This window comes from Pyricularia oryzae, chromosome 5 (assembly GCF_000002495.2).
Source record: "Pyricularia oryzae 70-15 chromosome 5, whole genome shotgun sequence".
NCBI classification, from domain to species: Eukaryota; Fungi; Ascomycota; class Sordariomycetes; order Magnaporthales; family Pyriculariaceae; genus Pyricularia; species Pyricularia oryzae.
The window spans coordinates 4,452,357-4,480,172 of record NC_017852.1 but is presented as its reverse complement, the minus strand read 5'-3'; the positions used below and the strand labels follow the sequence as shown (position 1 = coordinate 4,480,172).

Sequence of the window (27,816 nt, the reverse complement as noted above, 5' to 3'; positions counted from 1 at the left end):
CCACAAGATACTTCGAAGCCCTAAACGCCAACACGAAAACCAGGCTCAGATCGCAGAAATTAACGCCTTCCCGACTATCCCAAAGACCGTTTCTAACAAAGGCCTGCCAGCTAATATTTGTGCCCTCCTTAACGACCCTCGTCAAGATCGATGGAAACGATCCCCGTTACCCACGGAGCCTATACCGTTGGTACCAGTAAACGATACGCCTACGACCAGCCTGAATGCGGTATCAGCCCTGCAGTGGAACAAGACTCACGATGGACGTCCCATTCCATTCCCTGCAAACGAAGACCCGGAGCACATCGCGCAAGTACGAGCCAAGTTACCCAAAGCACTTGCTCACCTCGAGGGTTTCTTTTCCAAAAAGGCGTCGACGATTCTCCCGCCTAGCCGACCCGGCTTCGACGTGGTTTTGGAACTCGAGAAACCTTTGGAGGGGAGGCCAGCCCGCTATTCGACCCCTTTCGCGATAATGGAGTTGGAAAAGGAAACCATCGACGAACTTCTGAGGATCGATTTCATTGAACGGACAATGGAGGAGACCGCAGCTTCGACTCTGTTCGTTCCTAAACCGCAATCGAAGGAGCAACGTTTTTGTGTGGATTACCGATGGGTAAACAAATTCATCAAAGGACGACAAGTACTTGCCCCCGACGTGGCCGGGACGTTGAGCAAGTGTGGAAAAGCCCGGAGGATGACCAAGATCGACATTATTCGAGCTTTTAACAGATTGCTAATGGATCCGAAGTCACGGTATTTAACGGCGTTCAAAACGCGACAAGGCACATTTCAGTGGAAGGTCCTACCCTTTGGACTGAAGGTCGGACCCGCCTGGTTCCAAGCTTTTATTAACGCTCAGCTTAATAAACTGCTGGACGCTTTCGCGAGCGCCTACGCAGACGACGTGTTGATTTATACCGAGGATAAATCGGAGCAAGTCCACTTTGAGCAAACCGAGGAGGTTATTTACAGGTTGCACAAAGCCGGACTCCAAGGCGATATCAAAAAGTCAAGTTTCGGCGTTTTCGAAATCGAGTACCTGGGTTTACTTTTAGAGATCGGTAAAGGTATCCGCATCGACCCCAAAAAGGTCGAAGCCATCACCAGCTGGCAATGGGACGACATCACCTCCGTTTCCGCAGTACGATCCTTCCTAGGCTTATGCAATTTCGTTCGGACGTTCTGCCATCACGCCAGCGAACAAGCAGAACCTCTGACCCGATTATTGAAAAAGGGAGTCCCGTTCGAAAGAGGCCCCGAGCAGAAATCTGCCTTTGAAGCGCTGAAACAACTGGTGGTCACCGCCCCCGTGATGAGTTTCTTCAAACCCGGTATGCCTGTCAGGATGGACACCGACGCCAGTGGCAGGGCCACCGCCGGTGTCGTGTGGCAGCAACAGGACGATGGCAGCTGGAAGCCAATCGGCTATTCGTCCAAAACCATGTCCCCTGCTGAACAAAACTATCCGATTCAGGACCAGGAGCTATTAGCTGTAATTAATACGCTAAAGGACTTCGAACCAGCCCTGTTGGGTACCAAGTTCTGTGTTTTCACCGATCACCAGGCCCTAATTTATTGGTCGACCAAGAAACTTTTGTCCGCTCGCCAGATACGATGGGCTGACTACCTGGCCAACTTCGACATCACCTTTAAATACCGTCCCGGCAAGGATAATGTGGCAGCCGATGCCCTTTCGCGCAAAACCATCGACAACCCTACGGTCAAGGCCCGAGCTGTGTTAGACCGCACCATTGCACTAATCCCTCCAGAAAAGATCGACTCCCGACCCGGCGAACCTCTTCCAACCATTAGCAACTTGGAACCCTCCGCACCGCAGGGAGCTGACCTGGTGGCCCTTATCCTGGAAGAAAACCTGAAACAGAACCTAGGTCACCACGACAATTTGTTAACGGTACCCGAGATTACCCAGGATGGCAAGATCTTCTTAAGAACGGCTCTCATCCGCGAAGCTCATAAGCCCAAGATCTTCGGCCATGGAGGCCAGAATAAAACCCTCAGCCGCCTGAAAAGAGATTACTGGTGGCCCGACAGAAATCGAGACGTTAAACGCTACATTAAGAATTGTCGCGAATGTTAACGCAACAAGGTACGACATGATAAGACGCCTGGGCTGTTGCACCCACTGGAGATCCCTAGACGGTGTTGGCAGCACGTAATGGTAGACGGCAAAGATATGCCCAAGGATAAAGAAGGCTATAATTACGTCTGGGTCTTCATCTGCCGATTGACCAAACTTTTGGCCACCCTACCGGGAAAAAAGACGGACACCGCGGAGACCTTGGCCATGCGGTATTATCAGACCGTGTACCGTTGGAAAGGCGTCCCCGATTTATGGCTTTCCGACAACGCCGGACCGTTTATATCCGAGTTCCTAAACACTCTAAACGAGTTGACAGGAACAAAGTATAAACATGGAAGCGCCCGCCACCCTCAAAGTCAGGGCAGCGTCGAAATTACCAACGCTGAATTGGATCAGAAAATGCGCTTTTATGTAGACAAATACCAAACGAATTGGCGACGGCATATTCCCGCCTTCGACTTCGGCCACAACTCGTCCGTCCACGCCTCTATTGGCATGGCACCGATCGAAGCAGAAACCGGAGCTCGCCCTAGAGACCCGCTCTCTTTACCTTTACCCGAAGAAGACCTGGAGACCGGTCAGCAACAAAAGGCGCTGGAAATGGTCCGCCAAGCCCGGCAAGCTCAGGAACTGGCCCGCAACAACGGACTCGGAGCGCAGATAGAGCAACAGAGGCAGGCTAATAAGAAGCGGCGACCGGTCGACTTTACGGTGGGAGATGCGGTTTACGTTAGCAAAAAGGGTTTTTCCACCGAAGCTCCTACGACCAAATTGGACTCGCAAAATGCAGGACCATGGACGATTCTCGAGGAAAAGGGCCACAGCTTCATTCTCGACACCCCTGCCTGGTATAAAGGTAGTAAGCTGTTCCACGCCAGCCGACTGCGCAAGGCAGCAACGGATCCATTACCTCAGCAGTATCAAAAGCCGGAACCACCGGTCGAAATTAACGGAGAACCGGAGTGGGATGTGGAGCAAGTGTTGGCCTCACGTCTATTCGGACGAAAGAAGACGTTGCAATATCAGGTATCGTGGGTCGGACTCGACCCTGATGAGACATGGTATGAGGCCCGCGATTTGAAAAATTTACCAGTACTGCTGGATACCTTTCACAGGGAGTACCCGGACGCAGCAGGACCTCCGGTAAATTTGCAACAGTGGATCAGGAGCGCAGCAGAGGATGTTTTTGCGGAGGACGGACCCGAGGACAATGTTGCCGAGCACGATGCGAAAAAGACACGAGAGCGGAGGAAGGCCCCGAGGAGACACACGTGACAAACTCAAGACTCTGACCGCCTACGTCGATCAGGCCTTAGAGGGGGGTAATGTGAGGATCAGGCCCCTAGACCTACCCTCAGAATCACGACTCGGCTCCACACCGAGCCAGGGATCGGACAAGGATCCACTACCTCCGGATTTAAGCGCGTCTCTTGAGCGCGTCGTCGATTGTAATTTCTCTCTTCTCTTCAGTTTAGAATTTTCGTCGATAGCGCCTAATACACTGAGGTTCTCCAATGTATGCCTGGCCGTGACAATATATTTGAATTAATAATAGAAGCGGTTAAAACAGAACTAATTAGGCCAATTATTAAATTTAGAAGCCTCCATAAATAAAGGTTTTTAATTTATATTATATATGTAATAATGCTATAATTAGGAGAAGCAAAGGTTTGTAATTGAGTTATGCCATTTATGCAATATATTATTATTAATGATTGACAAATAACATTAATTTTTGTCACGGCCAGGCATACATTAAAGAACCTCAGTGTATTGTCACGATCTGTACTGCGTACAAACGTGGCACTGCATTATATAACCTAAATTAAATAGCATTCATGCAATTTGGTCATTTGGCCTTTTGGACGGAACGGAAGGTTATGCGTTTCTCACATATATTAGGCGCTATTAACGAAAATCCTAAACTAAAAAGAAAAGAAAAATTACAGTTGTTAATTATATACATTATTTTACAGGTAGCAAGTCCAGTTTTATTTACATATAGTCCATAATATATAGGGCCGAAGTGGGGTTGTTGGAATTCCGTTAATTTGTTAAGTGTGAGGATTAGGCCACGAAACCTACCCTTAGAATCACCACTCCACTTACCAGCCACGCTAAGCCCAGGGTTTGCAAAAGGTCCACTAATTCCGGATTTAAACGCGTCTTTTCAGCGCGTTATTAATTGTAATTTCTGTCTTCTCTTCAGTTTAGAATCGTCGTTAATAGCGCCCAATACACTGAGGTTCTCTACTATATGCCTGGCCATGACAATATATAATATAATGCACTAACGTGGTTCATCAGGACCCCGGACATATCAGGACCCCGGACACTTTTCCTGCACAATACTACTTCCAATTTCAATTGCAACGCCAGCGTTGTTCAATTTACCTCAATGCAATCGGATATATGTACATCAGACATTTCTGCATCCTCCTGACAGGTGCGTGCATTATGTCCAGGTTTACCGCAGTTGCCGCAACGTCGTTTAGTCGCCGGCTGCGCACTACTCCCCTCCCCATTTTCATCTTTCTTTTCGTATATTAGACCATCGGCACCATTTGATTGAAGCAAATTCTGACCCTCTTGTATGGTAAATGACCCTCCTTCGCGGATACGTGTTTTTTGAGCCCTGCGCCGCTTGCTAAGCGCTTCGTTGGCCTTCCGAAGGCTGTGGTTCTCCGCTTCCAAAAGTGTGGTTCGATGAGCAATCGACTCCAACCCTTTTGCTAGCTGCTTTACAGCATTAAAAATAGGCGTTGGCGAGCTTCCCTGATGACAGTTGATTCGACTTTTAACAAGGGTAGATTGATTAACGGCTTCTGTCGGGTTGTGCGGTGTTTGAGAGACCCAGGTTTCGGTGCTGGAAAAATCAAGCTCTTTAGGTGACGGCGTCCGTAGCCTAACATCCAGCTTAGATATGACCATTTCCGGGCTATGGGGGATAATTCCCGCCCCTCGAAAACCCCCGGCCATATTTTCTTTTGTCATTGACTTTTTGTAAGCCGCTGCAAAAGCCAAAAAGAAGTCGACTTTGCTGATGTTAGTGATGTGGGCCCGGATAAAGTCGTTAATTTTTTGACCGTACGCCCGCTTAAGGACGTTAAACACTCCGACATCAAGTGGCTGGGTTAAATGAGATGAATGAGCAGGCAGGTAAAGTGGAATAATATTGTGATTTTTGCAATAGCCCTCGAATTCAGGGGATCGATGACTGCCGTGCCCATCGAGCACTAACATCCGATATACGCCTTTTGTCCGCGATTTTGTATGGTTGTCGAAATGCTGAACCCAGTCGAGGCCAGTCTCGTTGTCGGTCCATCCATTAACGGTGGGTTTGAGGCGCCACGTGTCCGGAAGACCGCCTTCTGTATACCAATTGGACAAATGGTAAAAGCCTTTGACGATGATATACGGGGGTATATCGTAACCGTCGCCACTGATGCAACAAATTGCAGTCGCCCATTCTCGATTGCCAGGCTGTACTTTTTTCCTTCTTCCGCGTCTTTCGGACCCAGTTACGACCATTCCAGCGCAAATCTGGCCCATCATAAAGCCGGTTTCGTCGAAGTTGTACATGTCGCAGTCTTGGATGCCATATTTGGCCCTCATATTGGCCACCAATTGAAACCACGCGTTTAACGCGTCAGGATCTTCGCAAAGAGCTCTTTGGAAATCGTAAGCGCGAGAAAAACGCGTTTTTAATTCTGTGCGTCGTTGTACGAAGCGATAAGCCCATTGCTTGCCGACCGGTCGCGCGTCCCGCGCAGCGAGAAGATGATCGGCCATTGCGGCCACATCAGCGATCTGGGCTGGAAACCCTCGGGAATCCAGGTCCAGTATATACTGGACAATTACTTCCTCTTCCCTTTCCGTTAGCTTTTGGTTGCCTGGCCGACGATTGGCCAAAGAAGCGATGCCGTTTATTCTGTCGTGTAGTGTCGATTTTGGGACATTATATATTAATGCAACCTTTCGTATGCTTTTCTTTTTGCTTGATCGGAGCTCATTTAGAGCAAGAATGATTCGCGCTTCGCAATTTGATGATTCCATTACTGTTGGGGGAAAGAACACGTGTGGAAAATAAAGGATGAAACTGGGTTGAAAAATGTCCGGGGTCCTGATATGTCCGGGGTCCTGATGAACCACGTTAAATATATAGAGTAATGCACCAAATATATAGAATAATCCGCCACATATTTAAAATAATGCACCAAATGGAATTTTGTACGCAAATAAACGATATTATATTGGTCGGAGCACTTTGCTCTGGCCTTTTATATACCCTCCGACATCGAAATGGAGGTCCGCACACCAGAAAACATTCCTGTGCAGCAGGTAAATTTCCGATAAATTATTTTATATGGGTTTTTGGAAAAACACCCTAATTTGCGTACAAACCGATATCGGGGTTCGCACCTATCGCAGGTTTTGGAGATAATTTAAGCCCGATATAGGGTATTTAACTCGTAAGTGTTAGGGTGCGTAACCCCACTCGCCAACTTGTACGAATCGCCACCCCCAGATTACAGTTAACAGATAACTTAATAACCCGATTCCGGCGGTATATATTGTGCATTATAACTAAATAAAAGTGGACCTATTATATGCGAAACAACGCATATAACTAACATGACTAGCTCCTGTTATTAATGCGTTGGACCCAGTTTACGCGTATTAATTAATTAACATTCTTATGATATTATACTATGCAAAGTATTCTTTTCCTATAATTGGCACCGGCTACTTTAAAGTTCATTAACAAATACAGCAGGTAAATATAAATACCCGATTTAATCGCCATTTTGATTACCATTTCCAAACTACCACTTCCAAACCACAAGGCAAATCTTTCTTCCAGCTTACCTCCTATACCTTTCCTACCGTTTCTTTTTTGATTACAATCCATTTCACCTTTTATTCGAAATTACAACAGTCGTCAATATGCAATTTAAAGCAATTGTTTCACTCGGCTTATTTGCCTTGCACGTTAGCGCTAGATCTTATTGTAAGGTCGAACTAAAGGGCAAAAATCAATTTCAATGGTCTAGACTACAACCCGCAGTATATGTTCTGCCTGGCCGGCACGGCAGGGTTCACACCGCATCCTATACGGTTAATTTTGAAACGAGCCCCGACTGCAAGTTTATTGAAAGTCAAACGCTTACAGGGACGATTGATTGCGAAGAGTGGAAACTTGATATTTCTATGGTAGATGTATAAATCTTACTCTGAATGTTCCATGGAGTAACGGGTTAACTAAGGGGGTTTTTGGGTATTAAATTAAATACAAGATAGCATACCAAGGCCTTGGAAACTTTTAGACCTTGATTATTTTTATTTAATACTTTTTTCAACGTTGGGTACCGCTTTTCCTATGTTGCGGATTGGTGTATCTGGGCCACTGTAAGGAATAGGCCACCAGACCTACCCTCAGAATCACAACTCCACTTACCAGCCACGCTAAGCCCAGGGTTTTAAAGGGTCCACTAACTCCAGGTTTAAGCGCGTCTCTCCAGCGCGTCGTTGATTGTAGTTTCTCTCTTCTTTTCAGTTTAGAATTTTCGTTAATAGCGCCTAATACACCGAGGTTCTCCAATGTATGCCTGGCCGTAACACATGATCTAAAGCATTTGAGCTACAACGGCGTCTAATTTAACAGCGTAGCTTAATAATAGAACCCACTATATCGTTCTTTTAATTCCGCTACAAGACAATGTCAAATCTTGTCATGTTTTAATGCTCGAATAGAATCGCCCCTATATTGCAGCCTTGTCTCTTTGGGATCGCTTTTGTGACACATACATGAGGCGTTGCAAAGATTGGAGCTAGATAACTATACGCGCACGAGGCGCAAAAGCCTGGTGCTATCACATGCCGGATGCAAGTCCGTAATGGGACCCTGTGAGGACCCAATGGTCGTCGCTGCGGTATATAATAACATATTCGAATATTTCCCTGCGAATTTTTTATTCCTGAATTTAGGCTCTGTTTAGGAAACAAAGCGTGGAAGTGTTACAGGCTTAACCTCCCCAAAGTTCTACTTACACTCAGCGGGCAAAATGTGAGGATACCAGTTTGCAGGCAAATTGCTGGCAGTAACATCGTAACAGTGTTCACCGACAGTAATTAGGTGCCCGCCAACGTGTACCGACTGATTAAGTCTTATATATCTTGCCTCGCTTTTAACTGGGTGATTAGCCGGTCCACCGTTCGTACGCTGGCGGAGTGTAACCAAGCAGCCATTCAATGTCGATTCTGTGTTAATTGAGTGGACTTGTTTCCCTCCCACGGCATTGGCAACCGGGAAAAGGGCCATGTTGGCGGCAGCCAAAATAATTTGCGCGAGGTGCATGGCAGTCGACTTCAACTTTGAATGGGCTTGATAATTGAAAATTCCAGGTAACGGTGCTTGTTTGATGGGCTTTTTTAAATTTCGTGATGCAAAATAAGAGTACCGCCATATAGTTTGCGATGAGAAATTGCCAACGAGTTGGTGTAGTGAAGGTATCGGGCTTATATAACCAATTTTATGAGACTGTACATGATAGTATTAATCATTGAAACGTGGATCAGGTTCAAAATAAGTTTTGTAAAATATCTGATCAAATCTTTTCATACTGTTGGTTCATGCTTGGTAGGTGTGGCATTTTTACTAGGTGTAATAAAAGGTAATATCGATAAGTATTTGCTATTCGCGTGGTTTATTGATACCCTGGCAATTTGGAAATGCTTTAATAAAACCATTGATGCATTCCTGTACACCTATCTCAAATTCAGTCCAAATTACGACAAGGTTTATTACGTAAATATTGATGTATAGTTAATCCAAAGTTGACGCACACTAACGTACACGTACAGCCAGATTTTGTGGGTAGGAGAGCCATGTATTGGTGTAGGTAGTGCTATCTGAGCTAGAACGCGTGTTGGAGCTTTTATCGTGCTCCTAACGCTGACTCAGCGCTTGTTATCATGTGACGACAAGATCTATCTGATTATCTAATGCAACACACCCCCCAGTTGACTCCTAATACCTTATTGGGATTCAACTGTTACATAGCCCCAAATACGGCGCTTCAACGCCGTATTCTGAATGCGTATATCTATCTAAGGAACAAAGAAAAAGTGATGCTGAATAGCTGTAGCGGTGCAAAGCGCACCGCATCTGGATTCTGCCACTGTATTGAAATGCGGGCGGTGAAACCCCTACAATGGCGACGAATCCGTAGTATTGTGCCCCCTATTGTGTGAATAGAGACAATAGGTTGCCGTAAAGTCGTAGTAGGCGCACGTCGCTCAGATATCCCGCTAGCTTTTCTGACTTGTGAATCTTGACCTTGATCTTGACCTTATACCATACCAACCAGATCGTAAATATTGCCCTGCTCTTATCGGCCTGCGCGCGTGCTGACGATGTGACTTATGTAGCCTCACAACAACAGCAGCAACAAGAAGAGTAGGTTCATGAGCTTTTGGCTCTGTGGCGCGCCGCGCGGTGCGCGGTGCGTTGGATGAGAGCTTGCTAACTCCGCCCATATATAGTGTCGTCTTTCACGCCCATCAACGGGAGCCGGGCGGAGCGGGCTTCGGCCCGTCTTATCTTGTAAGTATTTAATCCCCTGTTTTCTGTGATACTTCAGCGCATCTGGCTAACTTGTTGTAGGCGTGCTGATGCTGCCGAGCGCTTGGCTTTGGCGCGGGCGCTGGCCGCCTCCCAAGCTGAGTTCCGTCTGGTAATGTCTTCTGCCCTTGGTCTTTTTATATGGTATTGCTGACACTATGAGACCGGCTGAGACCGCCTCCGCCGCCACCAATGCCTTTGCTGCCGCTGGCGCTGCAGCTGGCGCTGCCGACCGGGCTGGTCCCGTGGTCGACGCGTCGGCTGGCGTTACCGTAAGTGCTCAACACCCCTTTTGCGCATTTAATTCGCTAATTGGTTGTGCAGACCCAGTCGAGGAAGAGGAGGAGAGAGGAGGAGGAGGAAGACGAGGAGGAGGATGAGGGGGAGGGTGAGGGTCACCCTAGGCGCTCTGTAAATATTCTCACGTTCCTTTCTTATTTTCTAGGCGCTTTTGACACTAATATGCCGTACTTAGTCGCGTCCATCTCGTCCCCGTCGTGTGCGGCCTGACGGACTCATCCCCCGTCAGGTTACATGCTTCGGGTGTGCGAGGGCGTTTTTGGCCGGAACTGCGACCGGCCATTGCGCGGATCAGCCGGGCGCGCGCTCCCGTGCTCGCGGGGCGCGTCCTCCGCGCTGCTGGAACTGCCGGGGCGGGCATACCTGCCTCCCTCTCCCAGCTGGGGGACCCCTTGAGCGCGCCACGGGTGAGCTGGGTGTTACGATCAAGGTATCGGGTAACCTGTTCTTAGGGTAAAGTACAGTGGGTTGAAGCAACTGAGCGTCTGGCTGGGTAATTGGGGTTCTCAATGACTGGGGGTGAAGTTATGATCGTTCTCAAGTAAGTATTGAGGTTAACTAGAGTTTGATTGCTGCTAAGCAATCCTAGAATCGAATCTATCTACATGGTAATGAGCGTGCCTTATATAGACTATGTTCCGAATGTGATCTCTCTTGATCTGTTTGATCTGTGATTCTCAACTGAGATTCTACAGATCATAGAGATCCATTCCCTTGGCCGTCACGTGAGGTCACGTGAGATCTCGTGGCCTTGTCCTTAGGTAATCGTTGTTCTGCCGGTCGGTATCTCTTTTGGGCGAGTGTCGTCAGGAGGGGTGTGACCCCACCTGGCCTCTCTGGTACCGGCCCAACTGTCTGGTCGTAACACTGGGCCATGCGCTCTTTTGCTCACCGCGTACCTCTGCCAAGGAGGTCCAGCTCCTTCGGAACGTGGTCACGTACCACTTCCGGGACTGGACCGAATCCCAAGCGAAGGAATTGGCAGCTCTCCAGGCGAGGAGAACGCCTGCGCCAAAGCCTGTCACTAGGGCTTCTGGCGTGCCTGTCGTGCCGCAAGGCGCACAGGTGGCACCACCTAGTGGTGCTTAGGCCGTTTCTGGGGTGGCTTTCGTGGGGGGCATGCCGGCGGTGGTGGCGGCGACCCTGAACGGTCGTCCCATCACGGGCATTTATTTTGTGTCGTTCCCTGGTGGCGCTGGCGCCGGCCAGTAGATAACATAATATGCGGGCGGGCCTCGGTCCAGATCAAGGGTTTTTGTGTTGTTTTTTTTTTTTTTTTTTAAAACAAATAAAACGTTGCATGTCCTGTCGCCATGCTCTTTACCGCGCTTGTGAACCTCCCTGCACCTCGTGTTGTGCGTCGTATAGATTCAGGAGCGCCCTGAAATGCTCGAATTTACTCAGGGAGAGTGGTTTTGTAAGTCCGTCTGCAGGCATCAGCTCAGTCTCCAGGTAGGTAACTGTAAAGTTTTCCCGCGCATGCTCCTGTTTCAGCCACATGTTCTGTATATCTACGTGGCGCAGGCTAGTGCTAATTCGTGAGTTTTTATCGACCACCAGACGAATGGTTTGCTTATTGTCGCAATAAAGTTCCCATGGCTGACCTAGATTCAGACGTATATTACGGAAGATCCGTTTAAATGCCATGGTCTCCTTAGCCGCCTTAGATAGGGCGTGCAGCTTTGCCTCCGTAGTCGAGGTGGTTACCGTGGTTTGCCTGGCTGCCCTCCAGTTGATGGCACCCCCGAATAAAATCATCACGTATCCCTCAGAAGATTTCCTAATCTCTGGGTCATCTCCGAACGAGGCGTCGCTGGCCATCACTAAATGCTGAATCGTCTGAGTAACACCGTATCTAATCCCTAGGAACCTTGTTCCGTACAAATACTGTAGTACCCGCTTGGCTAACCGCCTGTGGAAAGGGCTCGGGTTGGTAAGGAACCGGGAAAGTAAGGAGGCTGCGTGCGCAACGTCAGGTCGGAGCATGATGGCGGTGTACAGTATTGAACCAATCATCTCCTGGTACAACTTTATCTTTTCTGGAGACGTTTTGCCTTCAAACCTTGGTATAAATCCTTCTGGAAGCGGCGTTGTCGGGTAACCCTTGCTTTCCGTAAACCTAAAGCGCATGCCAATCTTCTCGATATAAAAGTCGTGCAGTATCGTTGCTGTGCGGCGCTCTCTATCTCGGAGTACGCGCATCCCCAGGAACCAGGATAGTGGTCCTTCTCTCAATTCGTACTTTGCTTTCAGCCCTGAGATCACAGCCTTGCCCTCCTTGGTGTGCTCTTTAAAGTAAAAAACAACGATATCATCTACAAAGAAGATCACAATAACCTTACTTTGTTCAGATACGCACATGCAGGGTTCGTCTCCTACAGGTAACAGCCCCAAATCCTGCAAAGTTTTCAAAAGCTCTTCGTACCAAAGCTTGGGGGACTTTGTCATCCCGTAAAGCGCTTTTCGTAACCTGAACGCAGTCTCTTTACTCCCAAAGCCCTCTGGAGCGGTGCAATATACGGGAGACTCCATGTCTAACGTTGCGTTGAGGAACGCATTGCTAATATCTATTTGTTCCGCTTCCAGATCGAAATAGGCCATTAGCGCAAGTGCTAACCTGAAGTTGCGCGCTGCCAAAGTCGCTGCGTAGGTGCTTTCAAGGGTATTGGGCGCTTGTTAATCGCCTCGGGCCACGAGTCGAGCCTTGTACCGCTCTAAGTATCCGTCCTTGTCGAACTTGTAAGTGAAGACCCACATAAGGGGAACCGGCCTCGTTCTGCATTCGGATCTCGGTATCACCTCCCATATTTCCTTCAGTTCAAAAGTGTCCCATTCCAAACGTGCCGCTTTTGTGAACTGCACATGGTTTGGGTGATTTAGAAGCTCCTTCCAGGTTTTGGGAGCTGGTAACAGGTCGTTTCGATGTAGTCTAACTTTCAGATCCGGCTTTTTCTGCTGTGTAACTGCTGCAACAGTTTCGTGTAGTGTTCTGTGGTCGTAATCACCGCCTTCCAACGTGCTTTGTTAATCAGGCAAAAACGTTGTGATAAACGATGCCCACGCCTCGGAACTCGGTACGAGTATCCAGTCTGGGTCATACATCTGCTTAGCAAGCACGTTGTTGTCTCCGCCCACTTGATCCCTCCCCACGGGGAGTAATGTGTACGCAAAGCTCGTGCTGTTATCATCCCCTCTGCGCCTTCCGCGTTGTGCGCTTCCCCCACCTCGCTGTCTGCGTGGCCTCACATCTGCTTCCAAAGCTCTTGTGGTTGGCCTCGTAACGCGTGATGTTCGCCTAAGCTCGCTTACGCGCGTGGAACCCACTTTTGGGGGCTCCAGCGCACGTGTGAAAGGGGCGGTCCGTGCGGGTAGATCATTAGGGGGTTGTGGCTCAGGGGCTCCTGCACCCCCGGCCTCGGATTAATCCGGCGAAAAGTATCGTGCTGCCGTCTCAACCGTTCCGAGACCCGGCTCAGCCTGTTCTGTGCGTCCTACCGGTCTCGGCGCATCTAATCCCTCACTGGGGTTCGTCGATGCGAATGGTGGAGATCTCGTGTTGCTCGGGGTGCGCACCCCAAGGCTGTACGTATTATTTCCTGCTTTGGGCGTTCCGTCCCTATCTGCCAAAGCCGTTGGGTACTCTGGCGCCACCAGAATACAATCTCTGGGCTCGTCAGCCTCTAATACATGCTCTCCAGGCGGTTCCGGTTGGCTCGCCGCCTTTCCTGGAAGCGGTCCACCCGTAGCTATCTGTGCGGGCTCTTATTCTGCGTGAACTTCTATCCCTTCGTCGGGACGCTCGTTTGCATCTTCCGCGCCTCGTTCACTTTGCTGCCGAATGTCGTTTACCTCCAAATCAGGGATAGGTACGCCTGAATCTGGGGTAAGCACTGGCCTGTCTTATAGCAGGCCCAACCTTTCGGCAACGCCTGTGCTAACAGCTTCCAGATTGGGCTCGTGGATTATATTGATCAGCAGCTCGTATTCGTCAGTCAGCTTGCCGGTCTCCTTTGCCTTTTGCTCTGGTCCCTCATAGAAACAGGCTTCGTTGAACCGAACGTTGCGTGAGGTAATAATCTTGTCGAAAGACGGCACCCATATATGGTATATTTTGGTAACTTTGTGTTACGATCAAGGTATCGGGTAACCTGTTCTTAGGGTAAAGTACAGTGGGTTGAAGCAACTGAGCGTCTGACTGGGTAACTGCGGTTCTCAATGACTGGGGGTGAAGTTATGATCGTTCTCAAGTAAGTATTGAGGTTAACTAGAGTTTGATTGCTGCTAAGCAATCCTAGAATCGAATCTATCTACATGGTAATGAGCGTGCCTTATATAGACTATGTTCCGAATGTGATCTCCTTGATCTCACTGGATCAGTGAGATCACTTCTGTTGATCTGTTGTGATCCCAAAAGATCACTGAGATCACTCTCTTGGCAGTCACGTGAGGTCACGTGATTTCTTCTTACGTAATCCTTGTTCTGCCGGTCGGTGATTTTCCTGGGCGGGTGTCGTCAGGAGGGGTGTGACCCCACCTGGCCTCCCTGGTACTGGCCCAACTGTCTGGTCGTAACATCAGGTCTCCTCTCCTTTGGCCAAGTCCCTTTGGCCTTTAAGTAGTCCGTACTCCCTTGATCCTTGTTCTGGTTTTCCTTCCCTCCTGGCTAACTCTCCTGCGCCATGTCTAGTCGCGTAGCCAAACCTAAACCTGGTCGTTCGTCGACAGAGCGCCGATCCGCCCTCCTCTCTTCTCTCCTGGCGTCAACGGTGGAGATGCCTTCTTGTTCCTCGTGTGAGTCTCGTGGGGTGGCCAAATGTTCGGTCTCTCCCCAGGATTCTTCTCGCTGTGTGGAGTGCTTGCGTTTCAATCGTCCTGGTTGTGACGTGCTGGGCTTTTCTTCCGCGAAAATCCGGAGTATTGGCCTTCAGCATGCTCGGATGGAATCCGAAATGGAGGCCGCTGAGGAGGCGCGTCGTCAGATTGATGCGAAGATTGAGCGCCTTCGAAAACAAAAGCGGATGTGGTTTGAAAAGATGATGCGAGCTGTGTCTCGCGGAATTGATGACTTGGAGGAATTGGATCGGGTGGAGCGTGAGGAGGCGGAACAGGAGGAGCGTCGACGATCAACCGAGGTCCTGCCTGAAGTGTCCTTGGAGTCGCTTCTTCCGGATTCCAATTTTGTCTGGGATTCGACTTTCCCGATGGGTCCTCTAAATCCTTCGTTGTTGGATGAGATGAATGTTCTTGCGCAACATTCCGTTGGTACGTCGTTTTTCTGGTGTTTTTGTTTTGTGTTGCATACTGATCGTTTCTTTGTAGGTTCGTCTGGTGGTATGGTTTCGAGTCCTGGTCGGCCCTTAACTTCTGGGAATGGTAGGTGGTGCTTTCTTAGGTCGTCCTCTTTTCCTTGGCTGACTTGCTCGCAGATCCAACTCCTGATAGTATTGGCGGAGCGGTTCCTGGCAATCCTGGAGGTGGTTAAGGGGTTCCCAAGTGTTTTCTTCATGTCCGTAGTTTTCCCATTTAACAAGGTACTCTGTTTTGCCGTGGTTTCGTCTGTGGTCGAGTATTCGTTCAACGTCGTAGGTTTGTTCTGCGTCGATCTCGATCGTTTCTTGTGTGCTGGTGCCGTGTGGTGCTGGTTCCAGTAGTGATACGTGAAATGTGGGGTGAATTTTCATGGTGTCTGGTAATGACAGTCGGTAGTTGGTGTCGCTGATTTTCTTGCTGATTTTAAAAGGTCCAAGCTTCTTAAAATCGAGCTTGCTGTTAGGTCGTTGTGTTTTGATGTTGCGTCGAATAAGGTAGACGTTATCTCCCTCCTTGAAAGATGGTCCCTTCATCCGATGCTGATTGGCGTATTTCATCATTCTTTCTCGTACGAACTCTAGTTCCTGCTGGAGTTTTTTGTGTAATTGTCGTAACTCGCTCGCTTGTTTATCGGCTCGCGGTGCCGTAGTCGTGGTTCTTGGTTCTCCGTACGCTGTAGGGTTAAATCCATAGTTGGCGTAGAACGGGGTTGTCTTGGTACTTTCGTTTTCTGAGCTGTTGTAAGCGAACTGTGCTGTGGGTAATAACCGTACCCAATTGTCTTGCTTGTGGTTCACATAGCATCTTAGGTATTGTTCCAGTGTTTGGTTGGCTCGCTCTGTTTGTCCGTCCGTCTGTGGGTGGAATGCTGTGGATAGTTTGTGGTCTGTTCCTAGCTGTTCCATCAGGGATTTCCAAAATCTTGATGTGAAGAGCTTGTCTCTGTCTGTGATGATGTTTTCTGGAAGTCCGTAATTGCTGACAATCACTCGTAGGAATGTGTAGGCGATTTCTTCGGCGTTGCTGCTTTCTTTGTATGGTAGGAAGTAGGCGTATTTGGTGAGCTTGTCCACTATAACCAGTATGCTGTCGTACTTGGTCTTAGTGAGTGGTTCTTCCGAAGGAGGTAACTTGACGATGAAGTCCATTGTAATGGTCTGCCATGCCTTGCTGGGGGCTGGTAAGGGTTGTAGGAGTCCGTAAGGCCTATGTCTTGCGGACTTGCTCTTGGCACAAAGTTCGCAGTCCTTAATGGCTTCTCGTACTTCTTGTCGTGTTCCTTTGAAGTTGTGATGCTGTTTTAGCCGTTTCCATGTCTTGGAAATTCCTTGGTGTCCGTGGGCTTTGTTTCCGTGGATCTTCCGTATTTCTTCTGGTGTGGTTACCGTATTTGTTGTCATAAGGCTCCGGTGTGCTGGTAAAAGGTTTCTGTTTCCGTCTGTGGTGAGGATAACCCGTGTTTCCTCTGGTACTGTGTTCTCGTGATCTGGTCTTCGGCTAAGGGCGTCGGCCCTGCCGTTTTCCGTCCCTTTTCGGTAAATGATCCTGAAATGGAATTCTGACAGGAATTCTGACCATCTGATTTGTCGTTTGTTTAACATTTTGCTAGTGGTGAAGTGGGTCAGGTTCTTGTGGTCCGTGTAAACTAACACCTCGTGTTTAGTTCCGGATAACTGTGGTTTCCATTCTTCAAATGCTCGAATGATGGCCATAAGCTCTTTGTCGTGAATCTGGTAGTTGAGTTCTGGTCCATGTAGTTTTTGTGAGAAGAAGGCGCAAGGATGCAACCGTCCTTCTTCGTCTCGCTGACTGAGTTGTCCTCCGATCGCATAGTCCGATGCGTCGGTCTCGACTTCGAAAGGTTTCGTTGGGTCTGGTATTTTGAGGATTGGTTCTCTGGCTACTGCGTCTCGTAGCTGTTCAAAGGCCTGTTGTGTCTGTTCCGTCCACTGGAATTCTAGGTCTTTTTTGGTCATGTTGGTCAATGGGGTGGTAATCGCGCCGTATCCCTTGATGAACCTTCTGTAAAAGTTCACGAATCCGAGGAATGCCCGAACGTCTCTTACGTTCTGTGGTTGAGGCCATTCCTTTACTGCTTGGATTTTCGATTTCTCCATCCTAATTTCTCCAGGAGCGATAGTGTATCCTAGGAAATTGACTTGCTTGCTGTGAAAGAGACACTTCTCGGGCTCAACTAAGAGCTTAGCGTCTTGCAGCTTCTGTAAGACTGTGTGAACGTGTTGCTTGTGTTCTTCCAACGTCTTGGAAAAGACAAGGATGTCGTCCAGGTAGACAACGACGAAAATGTCTAGGCATTCCCTGAGAACGTGGTTGATCATGGTTTGGAAGGTTGCTGGGGCGTTGGTGAGGCCGAAGGGCATCACTAGGTACTCGTAATGTCCTCGTCGGGTGCGGAACGCTGTTTTCCATTCTTCGCCTTCCTTCATGCGGATCAAGTTGTATGCTCCTTTGAGGTCTAGTGTCGTAAACCATTGTGCTTGGTAGAGCATGTCTCGGAGTTCTCCTATTAGTGGGAGTGGGTAGCAATTCTTTATGGTGATGTCGTTTAATTGTCTGTAGTCCACGCATAGTCGTAATTTTCCGTTCTTCTTTGGTACGAAGAGGATTGGGTATCCTGCTGGTGATGTCGATGGTCTGATGTAACCTTTCTTGAGGTTTTCTGCGAGGTACTTATCTAGTGCCTCCATCTGTGTTGGGTTCAAGCCGTATATCTTGTGGAATTTGGGCTGTGTTCCTTCTTTCAATGGTATCTCGTGGTCGAACGGACTATGCTCAGGTAGTCCTGTTTCGAGTTCGGGGCTGAATAGTCGTCCATACATCCGGTATTCGGCCGGGATGTTGTCGATCAATGTGGTAAGGTTCGATCGTTCTTCGCTCATGGATAGTCGCGATCCTTCCGATGTTGGCTCCAGGCGTGGCTCGCTTTTCCTCAATAGCGCCATAATTTTTTGTTGATTTCGCTCCTGTGCCCTACGCTCGTTGCGTGAAGTCCGTTTCTCGGATTTTCCTTCAGAGGCTAACGGCTCTTCCCATTGGACTTGGCCGGTTGTCCAATTTATCCGGGGGTTGCTCCTTCTGAGCCAGGGGATTCCTAATATCACGTCTTTGTCCCCTATCTCCGTGATGTCTAAGGTGATTTGTTCCTTTCGTCCATAGCTCTCCATCCAGAGGTGTACGGTCTCTGTTTCGATGGTGCCGTTCCCGTATGAAACTGCCTCTCCTTCCACGGTCTGCAACTGGTATGGTTCTTTCTTTTGCTGCCAAGGTATCCGTCGTTTCGCTACGACCCTTGGTGAGATGTAGTTGCCTTGTGCTCCACTGTCGAGGAGTGCTCGTATGGGTCTGCCATCGAGTCGTATGTCGAGAAATATGTGTTCGTGTGCTGCTATCGTGTCCTGTGTAGCGTTCAGGGTTTTTTGTTTCGTGTTTCGTGTCGCCGTTCGGTGCCCTGTGCCGTCTGGCTGCCCTAGTTTTTTGACTTGCTGGACTCGCGTCGTGGGTCCTTGTTTTTCTTGTCCCTGGGTGTGTGGCTACTTCTTGTTTCGACTAGGTCAAGTGGGTGTTTTGCTGGCACGGGTGTCTTGCGTGCGTTCGTGGTTATCTCGTTATTTCGTACGTTGGGGTTCCACACAATTCTGGTCATTGGTGCAGGTCCTGGTTGCCGTGATTTCTGTTCGTGCCAGGCCTGGGCTTTGGCTAGCATATGTACTCTGCATACGCTTCGGGTGCATTCGTACCATGGGAACTGTTTCTGGTTGCAACACGCCATGGGGTAGTTGTCGTTAGGCGTGAAGATTGCGGCTGGCTCAGTGTTAAGTCTTATCTTAATTTCCCAATTTGGTAGGTCGGTTGTGGTGTATACTTCGTGAATGCCTGTTGCTTTGCGTCGTCGTGGGAAGAAGTTGTGGACTATTTTCCTGCTTAGGTGGAGTCCACAGTTGTCTCGGAAGCATTCTGCCCAAAAGATTTCTGCGTGTTGAGGGTGTTTGGTGTCCAAGGTCGGGTGGTCTCCAAAGGTTGCACTGACTGGTCCTGTAGGATGTCGGATCTGTGCCTGAAGTGGCAATCCGGGAAACTGTACTGATTGGTCGTCTCGGTATAAGTCGATGTGCTTCTTCTCGTATATGTAGGGGTTGTTCTCCCTTGCTGCGTTGTACTGGCTCGAGGGTATGGTCTCTTCCTCGCTGGATTCTTCTTCTGAATCCTCGCTTGATTCTTGTGTTGAGGACTGATTGGTTGTCCTAATGTGGTGGGTTTGTCCCAAAGGTTCCTCATCCGATTCTCCGGAGGCATCCGAGTCCGTGAGTTCGGGTAGTTGGGTTTCTTGTCGGTGTAACTTCGTTGGTTGTCCTGTTCCTAGGGGTACTCGGTTTCCTACTGCTAGGGTTCGAGTGCCTCGGGGCTTCTGTGGGTACCATCCTGCGTCGTTTTTGGAGCTGTTGTGTACCATGCAATTGTCATCGTAGCAGGTGGTCCAGCTCATCGTGCTGTGTTGGTCAGGCCGTAGTTGCTGGTGATTGGTGGCATTAAGTCCTCGTGGTTTTTCGGTCTTGCCCCTAAAATCAGGGATATCTTCCTGGTTTCTCGGGCAGTTTTTGGCGATGTGCCCTGTCTTGTCGCACTTGAAGCACTTGCCGCTCTTGGGGTCTTTGCGGGGCTTCTTGTGTTGTGTGGCACTGAGGTCCATGGGTCCACTGTGGGTACCATAAGCTGTACTGTAGGTCTGGGGCGCCATGTGACGGGGCTGCTGCCATCCACCATTATTTCTGTGGTGTGTGGGTTGGGGGTGTTGGTACTTGCGTCCCGTGTTGGCTTGTCGAGTTGAGGTGACGAACACTCGCTGTCCGCCTTGTTTTTCCTGTCGGCGTTCGTAAATCCGGTTGTCAAGTTTGATGGCAAGTTCGACGTACTCGAGGAAATCCTCGGGTCGGTCGAGCTTGGATACCTCGTCTTTTACTTCTGACTTCAGTCCCTGGTAGAACTGGAGGATCTTGGTTTCTTCGGTCATGTCCAGCCTTGTTGCTAGCCTTCTGAATTCGGCTGCATAAGCGGAGGCTGACTTGGTTTGTCGTAGGTTGGCCAAGTCTCGTTCGGTCTGTCGTTTCTCATCGGGTTCCTGGAACAAGGAACGGAGGGTGCGTTTATACCCTGCGAAGGTTGAGAAAATGTCGGTGACTTCTTGGCGTCGTTCTTCGGGGGGTACATCAAGCCATTCCTGCAACAGAGGCTCGAACCAAGACAAGGCTCGTCCTCGGAGGAAAGTGGCCGCGTGTACCACCTTTTCTGTTTCACTGCGGAAAGTTTCCAGATGGAATGCTTGGTAGGTGCGTACCTGTACAAGGTACCCTTTAAGTTGTCCAGGTGTGCCATCGAATGTGGCTGGGGGGTTAAGCTTGAGTCTCTCGCGCCCATCAAGAGGGGTTGAGGTAACGTTAGCACTGGCTCGGAGAGCCTGGAGTTCCTCTTGGAGTTGGGTTGCGCGGAGCGTCTGTTCGTGGAGCTCCTGGTTGGTCCTAGCAACCTGCCTGCGGAGCTGGTCTTCCTCGTCCTCGCTGTCGCTATCGTCCTTGGGCCGAGCAGGGGCTTTTTGGGCCGCCTTGCTGCTCGTGGCCGGGGTGCTGGGGGTGTTGTTCTTGGACGTCTGGGAAGACATGTTGTCGGATACTGCTCGGTATGCTTCAAGGCAAAGTACTGAACAGGAGCAATCAAAATGTTACGATCAAGGTATCGGGTAACCTGTTCTTAGGGTAAAGTACAGTGGGTTGAAGCAACTGAGCGTCTGGCTGGGTAACTGGGGTTCTCAATGACTGGGGGTGAAGTTATGATCGTTCTCAAGTAAGTATTGAGGTTAACTAGAGTTTAATTGCTGCTAAGCAATCCTAGAATCGAATCTATCTACATGGTAATGAGCGTGCCTTATATAGACTATGTTCCGAATATAATCCCTCTTGATCTGTTTAATCTGTGATTCTCAACTGAGATTCTACAGATCATAGAGATCCATTTACTTGGCCGTCACGTAAGGTCACGTGAAATCTCGTGGCCTTGTCCTTAGGTAATCGTTGTTCTGCCGGTCGGTATCTCTTTTGGGCGAGTGTCGTCAGGAGGGGTGTGACCCCACCTGGCCTCTCTGGTACCGGCCCAACTGTCTGGTCGTAACACACCTATTCTGCAAACCATTTTGAGCTAGACGACTTGTTGGAAAACATTTTGCTTCACTTTAATGAATGTGACGAACTGCAGTCCGAGGTTAACCTGCTCCGGAACTCTTGGAACCGGACGATTGGGATCTTGAAACAAACGAGAAAGATTTGTATGCAGATTTTCCATCTGCTCGACTTGGCTATTAGGCAAATGAACCTAGAGAGAAACAAATACCTAGCGAATTGCACGGCATTTTAACAGTTATTGTTTTGGCTAAGCTCCAGGGTGATACCTTCCTCTACGTCGCGTCAAGCTCAGAACTTTGTTTGTTTCCCTCCCTCTCCTCAAAGTAGAATCTTCGTCGATAGAATAAACTAGCTTCCGTGCTATGCTCACCCTGGCCGTGACATGAGGCAAGTCGACTCCAGCAATAGACACAAAATTTTATAATTTTGTGCTGGTAGAATTTGTTCTTCAAGAGCAGTTTCAGACGCAGGTACGCTTTGATGTCTGAACTTTGCATTCGTTACGGCACATTGGTAAGCAGTGCATCGGCTGGTACACAGTTTGGAGCAACTACATCTTCGCTTGCAGTACCGAAATTCAATCTTTGAAATGTGGGGGTGGCCGAGTGATACGTGTGTCTACTTGTTAAGATGGGGAACATCCAGATTTGGCCGCAGAACAATAGCTGCAAACATTCACTTTTGGCTATAATCAAACATCTTCCGAATTATCTCGAAGTAACGGTGACTCTCCAACTTCGCTGCTTAAGTAGATATCCACTGCAACAGTGCCAGCAGTATATTACTTCGGCTTGACTTATAGAATAGAGCCCTTAGGGTCGTCGAATGCATACGCAGTAGGTACCCAGGCTCAATCGGCACTATATGGAGCAGATACAGAAAACCAACATGTGTTGACAGGAGAAAGATGGGTTTGCTTTCAACTGTAGTTAAATCCCACTTCTGAATTATGGACGCTTTCTGGAAATAAATCACTCTATGGAATAAGCCATAACGGCCGTCGAGACCGCACTGTTGAGTCCGATTCATATGCCAGTCTGCAACGAAAGTTCATTAAGTCAGTACACCCCCTGCAACAACACAATCACATACACGCGAGGAATCAAACACTCCAGGAAACTCCTACACGTTTGTTTGAACTGCTTCCGCCCGTATTCGAGCCCGTTCGTTACGAGCAGATGGTTGGGCTGGTACCAGGGAGGCCAGGTGGGGTCATGCCCCTCTTGACGACACTCGCCCAGAAGAATCACCGACGGGCTGAGCCAGGATTACATAAGGACAAAGCCACGTGACAGCACGTGACTGCCGAGACAGTTGATCTTAAACAGACAAGGGGTGATCTCAGAGATCACAACCTGATCTTCGAAGACTCTGAGGAGTCTTTGAGATCAAGGACCTTGCTTTGACCAGTAAGTATACGTGTATATGAACATTCCCCTCAAAATTGACAGAAGCCATCTTTGCAAACAGGTCGCGTGAACGCTTAACACCATATTTCATTTCGCAAGTAAGCAGCTAGAACCATTCTACTTGCAGTCTCATGCACTTGGTTTTGTAGAAACTTCAATGATAGCACACCTTCTCCCGCAGCACTTGCTTTTGGGAAAGTTTCTCCCAAATAATCAATCATAGAGCTTTGGTAAGGTCTTTGCTTGCCATTTTAGTCCAGGAATGTGATCAATAAGGATATAGTCTGTGAAAGCCAGCTTACTACAAAGTCGTCTATTGGGCAGCTTGAGAGTAATGTGATGTCCCGCCTGAAAATCTTGTACTGGGCATTCCCCTTTATGGCCGGACTTCCCAAAACACAACGGGGCCGGGTAGACCCTTTTCAGGGATCGGCAATGGATCCTGGGAACCCGGTGTTTGGGACTACAAAGCGTTGCTACGGTCGGGTGCTGTGGAGATATACGACGCCAGAATTGGTGCTTCTTTCAGCTACAATACTCTAACAAAAGAATTTGTGACGTATGACACATTGAAAAGCGTTATTCAGAAGGTCGAATACACTAAGGCCAAGGCGCTTGGCGGCAGCATGTTCTGGGAAATTTCAGCAGATCGTACTGACGATAAAAGCCTTACCCTTGCCAGTGCCAAGCTGGGATCGCTTGACCGCTCGCAGAACTGGCTCAGCTACCCGCAGAGTAGATACGATAATATTCGCAATGGCCCTAGGGGCTAGCCAAGTATCCGGTGTTTCATGGTCAAATGCGTCTGTACTCGGCCTTTCTGCTGTTTGTTAGATAGGATCCGAGATCACGCTTCGTTACCGTAACTAACCGAATTGAAGCCTGGTCACACCTGGTTCCGGTAGTCTTGACTTGAAGGTTGGAGCTTGAATGCTTTAAACAGTGAAATTAGCAATAGAAGTGTAGATCAATCCAACTCTGCGAGTGGCCGAATCTACTGCGAGGATCAGAAGCTTCGAGTCCTGCCTCGTTGGGATCATCGTGGGCAATCTATGGTCAGTCTATCGGAAAACGTATCCAATGCATCATTCTACTGAAATGCCGGAGTTTTTCTTCAAGCCCTGTGAGGCCGTTGTTTCTGAGCTCTCGCCTAGGGAGCCGTGCAATGGGATCTGAGCGCAGCTGGCGCAAGCCCTCCTATCAAGCAGCACAAGGCAGAGGCGTAAATCTCACTAGCAGTCTAAGTCACAGTTGTGAGCTGAACACACAAAAGCTAATGGTCGAATTTGTATATTCACTGAGTGGGAATCTAGAAACAAAATTGTTCAATACCTGCCGGTTGGATCTGATACGGCATCGGCTAAAGAAACCATTACTCGACTGCTACCGCACGTTCGCTATAAAGTTATCGGATCTCCGATTCTTCAGTTTCTGTAACAGTTCTTTAACACCTGTATAAACCAGAAGTTTGGAAACTTCTGCCTGTGAAAATGCATCATAGATCTCCTGCCATGTTGTGACAGGTCTGGAAAAAAAGGTGATGGCCAAGAAGCCAAGCAAAGGTAGCCTGATAGCTAGCTCTAACGCTTGGACAAGTACTAGGAGAAGGTGCAGAACTGAGGATATTATTCTAAGTAAAATGTATATTTGCAGGACGTTTTTCACAGTCAGCTCGGTACGTGCTGCTCATGTGCATGCTCTCATCCTTTCCTCCATTGTCTTGTGTGTTATAGGAGGAACATACTTTCCGTTCTTCGGTGTGACATGTCCGCCCCTGATTATATGAGCCTGCTATGTAAAGAGATCCATGGATAGGGGCTTACGGAGCTCTTTCTTCAGCCCATAGCTGCTGATTCGCGTAGGAAATCCGAGCAATAAGCAAGATGCGGCTTAAGACTGGCTCTGAGATAACAGGTATGTGGACTTCCGATCTGCTGCTCGTTCGTGGCATTGAACAGGCTGTTTTGGATTATGCTTTCATAAAATCTGATCAGAACGTTACTAGGGGAAACATGTTCTCTTTGGTAGCTATCACTGCTTTTCGTATTGAGAAACCCTGTGATAATAGCAACTATGGAACCCAAAGACAGGGACTTTCCGTCTTCCGCAAAATCAGATGATATCAATTCTTACAGAATCAAAGAGAAAGCAAAATGCATATCCTGGAGATCATTCATGTTTGAGCTGTGCTGTGGACTAAGTAGCATGCTTCTAGGTATGTTCCGCTGCAGAATGTGAAGGGTCCTCATTTCTGACTGTGTCCAACTCAGGATACAACGTAAGCAACACATCGAACGCTCAGACTCGAATCTTCAGCGTCCTTGGTCGGGATGACTTGCTCGCTTGGGTAGTTCTTGCATACCCGGCCGTCGCAATGTGCATCATGCCGCTTTGTAGGCGCTTATCTCTGCTGGCAGACTTGAAGCTGCAGTTTTACATTCACAGCATCGTGTTTGTTGTAGGCGTGGTTGTGTCTGGCACCGCTAAAGATATGAATGCCGTCATCCTGGGGCGAGCAATCAGCGGGGCGGGAGGAGCAGGACTCTACCACGGGTGAGATCTTGTCGTCTCCGAGCTACGGTACCTGTCCTCCATCTAATTTTTTCACGGACAGACTCCTCCTTTACGGCATTATATATGCTAGTCCGGATAACACACTCAGCACAAAGACTGTCATAGATATTTGCTTTGTGCTTGGTCTATTTCTCGGTCCGGTTATTACCGGTGCATTCGCAGACAGCTACACGGCCACGTGGCGGTGGGTAAGTTTATGCCTTGCTCGTAATTCGGAAACGCAGGACGGAAGTACGGAAGTGCACCCAAGCTAACCTTGAAAGGCCTTCTTCGTAAACATACCGATAGTGCTTGTCCTATGGATCGGGTACTACTTCTTCCTTCCCCCGTTGCACCTAAGACGCCAAACTGCAAGCGGAATCGCAGGGAACCCCAGACAGCAGTCCTGGTTGGTAGAGACCGACTGGCTGGGTTGGATTTTACATTGCGGCTCAGCCATGATGCTTCATGCATGTCTAGTCTTCTCGGGTCATCGCTGGACCTGGGGCTCAACTTCTGCCGACGTCGCTTGGGTGCTTACTGGCTTTCTCTTGATTGCCTATGCGACACAGCAGTTCCGCTGCATCGGCACCACGCCTGCATCTCGCATAATTGTTTTTGAAGCAATCGGTATTGAGCATATTCTGGCTTTTACCGTCACTAGCATGGCCTCTGCCTCCTACACGGTCAACCTGCAATACGCGCAGCTTGTGTTTTTACTTGCTCAAGGGTCCACCCTCGCCACAGCTGCTGCACATCTTCTGCCGTACGTCGGGTCGTTGCTTTTCACGAGGATACTCCACGAAACACTGTTCAAGAGAGCCAGGGTTGATCCTGGTCTCAATCTTCTCGGCGGCGGGCTTATTCTCGTTGCATCAGTCCTGCAAATGTCTGCAGATCCATATCGATCTGCCGGCATCGTCATGGGCATACTCGCCATATCTGGGGGAGGAGTAGGGCTAGTGTTCCGGCAGACAGCCATCCTACTACAGGACCAGGATCAGAAGAGTGTTGAGCGAGCAAACAGCTATGCTACCCTATTCGCCACGCTGCATTTCGGCGTCATCTCCCTTGCTACCTCAGTCTGCGCTTGCATATATCAGAATCTTGGCTTTAGATACCTCAGCGACGCGATGCTCAGTGGTGGGGAAGACGACATCACAGGTGACGAAATCTGGAGCATGTTTGCGGGTTTCAGGCATCCTAGCCTGGAAGGAAATCTTTCTTTGGTAAATCAAGTAGCCGAGGTGATTACTAAGGCGATTGCAGGAACGTTCTCCGTTGCAGTTGCAAATGGGGCAATTATCATGCTGAGTGTTTTTGCTGCGGGTTGGGCTATCCGCCTTACTGGCCGAGCAAGAATCAGAACCAATTCTCGATCTGCCGTGGTCTAAAAATCCATGACGCTCGTTTCTTGAAAGCCTGGCCTGGCCTGGCCTGAGTTGGTCGTGGGTGTGTCAAAGTCGCTCGCCGCACAGGTCCCAGCACCAAACTGTAGGTTATCGCCTCTTGCCAAGTTCAATTCACACTGCCATCGGCATCAATGTCGGATATCGTGGGTTGGAATAAACGTCGCCTTGGGATTTGTTTAGAAGACTGAACCCTAGCGCAAACTTGAGCTCCAGCATACAAAGTAAACCCATCCGTCTTGGTCCTTTGACATTCAACCAGCCGCTGCAGGGGAACCTCATATATCTCTAGCACCAATTGCAATCCAATGCCACCATATGTCCTGGCCTGTGTTCGTGTCCCGATGGCCAGCCTTTGGCTTATGCTTGACAACCACGTCCCGAGTGGCTGTTATGCTACCTGGGCAAGCTCGAACTTTTGACTTTGTTTGCTGAGAAGGGACTCAGAAACTGCCGTAGCGCTGGTGAGCTAGCATAGAACACCACGGCCATCTGCTCAACGAAAGACCAGATAACAAGTGTAGAACAAGAAATAAGAAATGGCCAGTTCCATGAAGCTTGTACTCAGCGTAGCATTCAGCTTCCCTTGGAGCTGTAGCCCATCGTGAACCGCATCCTGCTTATTGATGTGGCATCCTGGGCTGGTGGAACCGAGCTCACAATTGCCATCGAACGGTTCGTTGCAAGAGATACAAGCGCATATAAGGCTCAAGGTTAACCAAGAGAAATAAATGTGGACATATATCAACCCCTGCCACTATCTGTCATAACTACGTATGTAACTATTGGTCTCAGACAATGGATTGAGGCACCATTCCCAAAGTATCTCGCATGCAAACCTGCTTTTGCAGGCATTCTGAAAGACAGTTCTAGACTTACCCTCACAGCTAAAGCCTCCAAAGCCGCCACATACCAG

At 48.8% G+C, this 27,816-nt stretch overlaps 6 protein-coding genes across 6 annotated transcripts; 4 read left to right on the top strand and 2 right to left on the bottom strand.

The window, feature by feature from the left end:
- Nucleotides 1-7,943: 7,943 nt before the first annotated feature.
- MGG_17555 (uncharacterized protein) lies at nt 7,944-8,426 on the bottom strand (the record flags this gene model as incomplete). The annotated part of the gene is made up of 2 exons (XM_003719093.1): nt 7,944-8,032; nt 8,156-8,426. 2 exons carry the CDS (start codon nt 8,424-8,426, stop codon nt 7,944-7,946), a joined length of 360 nt encoding a protein of 119 aa, XP_003719141.1.
- Nucleotides 8,427-9,886: 1,460 nt separating this feature from the next.
- MGG_00005 (uncharacterized protein) lies at nt 9,887-10,900 on the top strand (the record flags this gene model as incomplete). Its single annotated transcript, XM_003719092.1, has 3 exons — nt 9,887-10,000; nt 10,053-10,139; nt 10,204-10,900. 3 exons carry the CDS (start codon nt 9,887-9,889, stop codon nt 10,483-10,485), a joined length of 483 nt encoding a protein of 160 aa, XP_003719140.1. The 3' UTR covers nt 10,486-10,900.
- A 4,077-nt stretch (nt 10,901-14,977) lies between these two features.
- MGG_17554 (uncharacterized protein) lies at nt 14,978-15,679 on the top strand (the record flags this gene model as incomplete). The annotated part of the gene is made up of 3 exons (XM_003719091.1): nt 14,978-15,290; nt 15,348-15,401; nt 15,471-15,679. 3 exons carry the CDS (start codon nt 14,978-14,980, stop codon nt 15,677-15,679), a joined length of 576 nt encoding a protein of 191 aa, XP_003719139.1.
- A 3,601-nt stretch (nt 15,680-19,280) lies between these two features.
- On the bottom strand, nt 19,281-21,112 carry MGG_17553 (uncharacterized protein; the record flags this gene model as incomplete). The annotated part of the gene is made up of 2 exons (XM_003719090.1): nt 19,441-21,112; nt 19,281-19,391 (listed from the first exon to the last, which is right to left on the bottom strand). The coding sequence occupies exons 1-2, from the start codon at nt 21,010-21,012 to the stop codon at nt 19,281-19,283; spliced, it is 1,683 nt and encodes a 560-aa protein (XP_003719138.1). The 5' UTR covers nt 21,013-21,112.
- Nucleotides 21,113-23,279: 2,167 nt separating this feature from the next.
- MGG_17552 (uncharacterized protein) lies at nt 23,280-23,711 on the top strand (the record flags this gene model as incomplete). Its single annotated transcript, XM_003719089.1, has 1 exon — nt 23,280-23,711. A coding segment is annotated over one exon (432 nt), but the record flags the coding sequence as incomplete, so codon positions are not given.
- Nucleotides 23,712-24,577: 866 nt separating this feature from the next.
- Nucleotides 24,578-26,885, top strand: MGG_00010 (uncharacterized protein; the record flags this gene model as incomplete). The annotated part of the gene is made up of 5 exons (XM_003719088.1): nt 24,578-24,613; nt 24,801-24,852; nt 25,170-25,491; nt 25,553-25,700; nt 25,776-26,885. 5 exons carry the CDS (start codon nt 24,578-24,580, stop codon nt 26,883-26,885), a joined length of 1,668 nt encoding a protein of 555 aa, XP_003719136.1.
- Between the last annotated feature and the right edge of the window lie 931 nt (nt 26,886-27,816).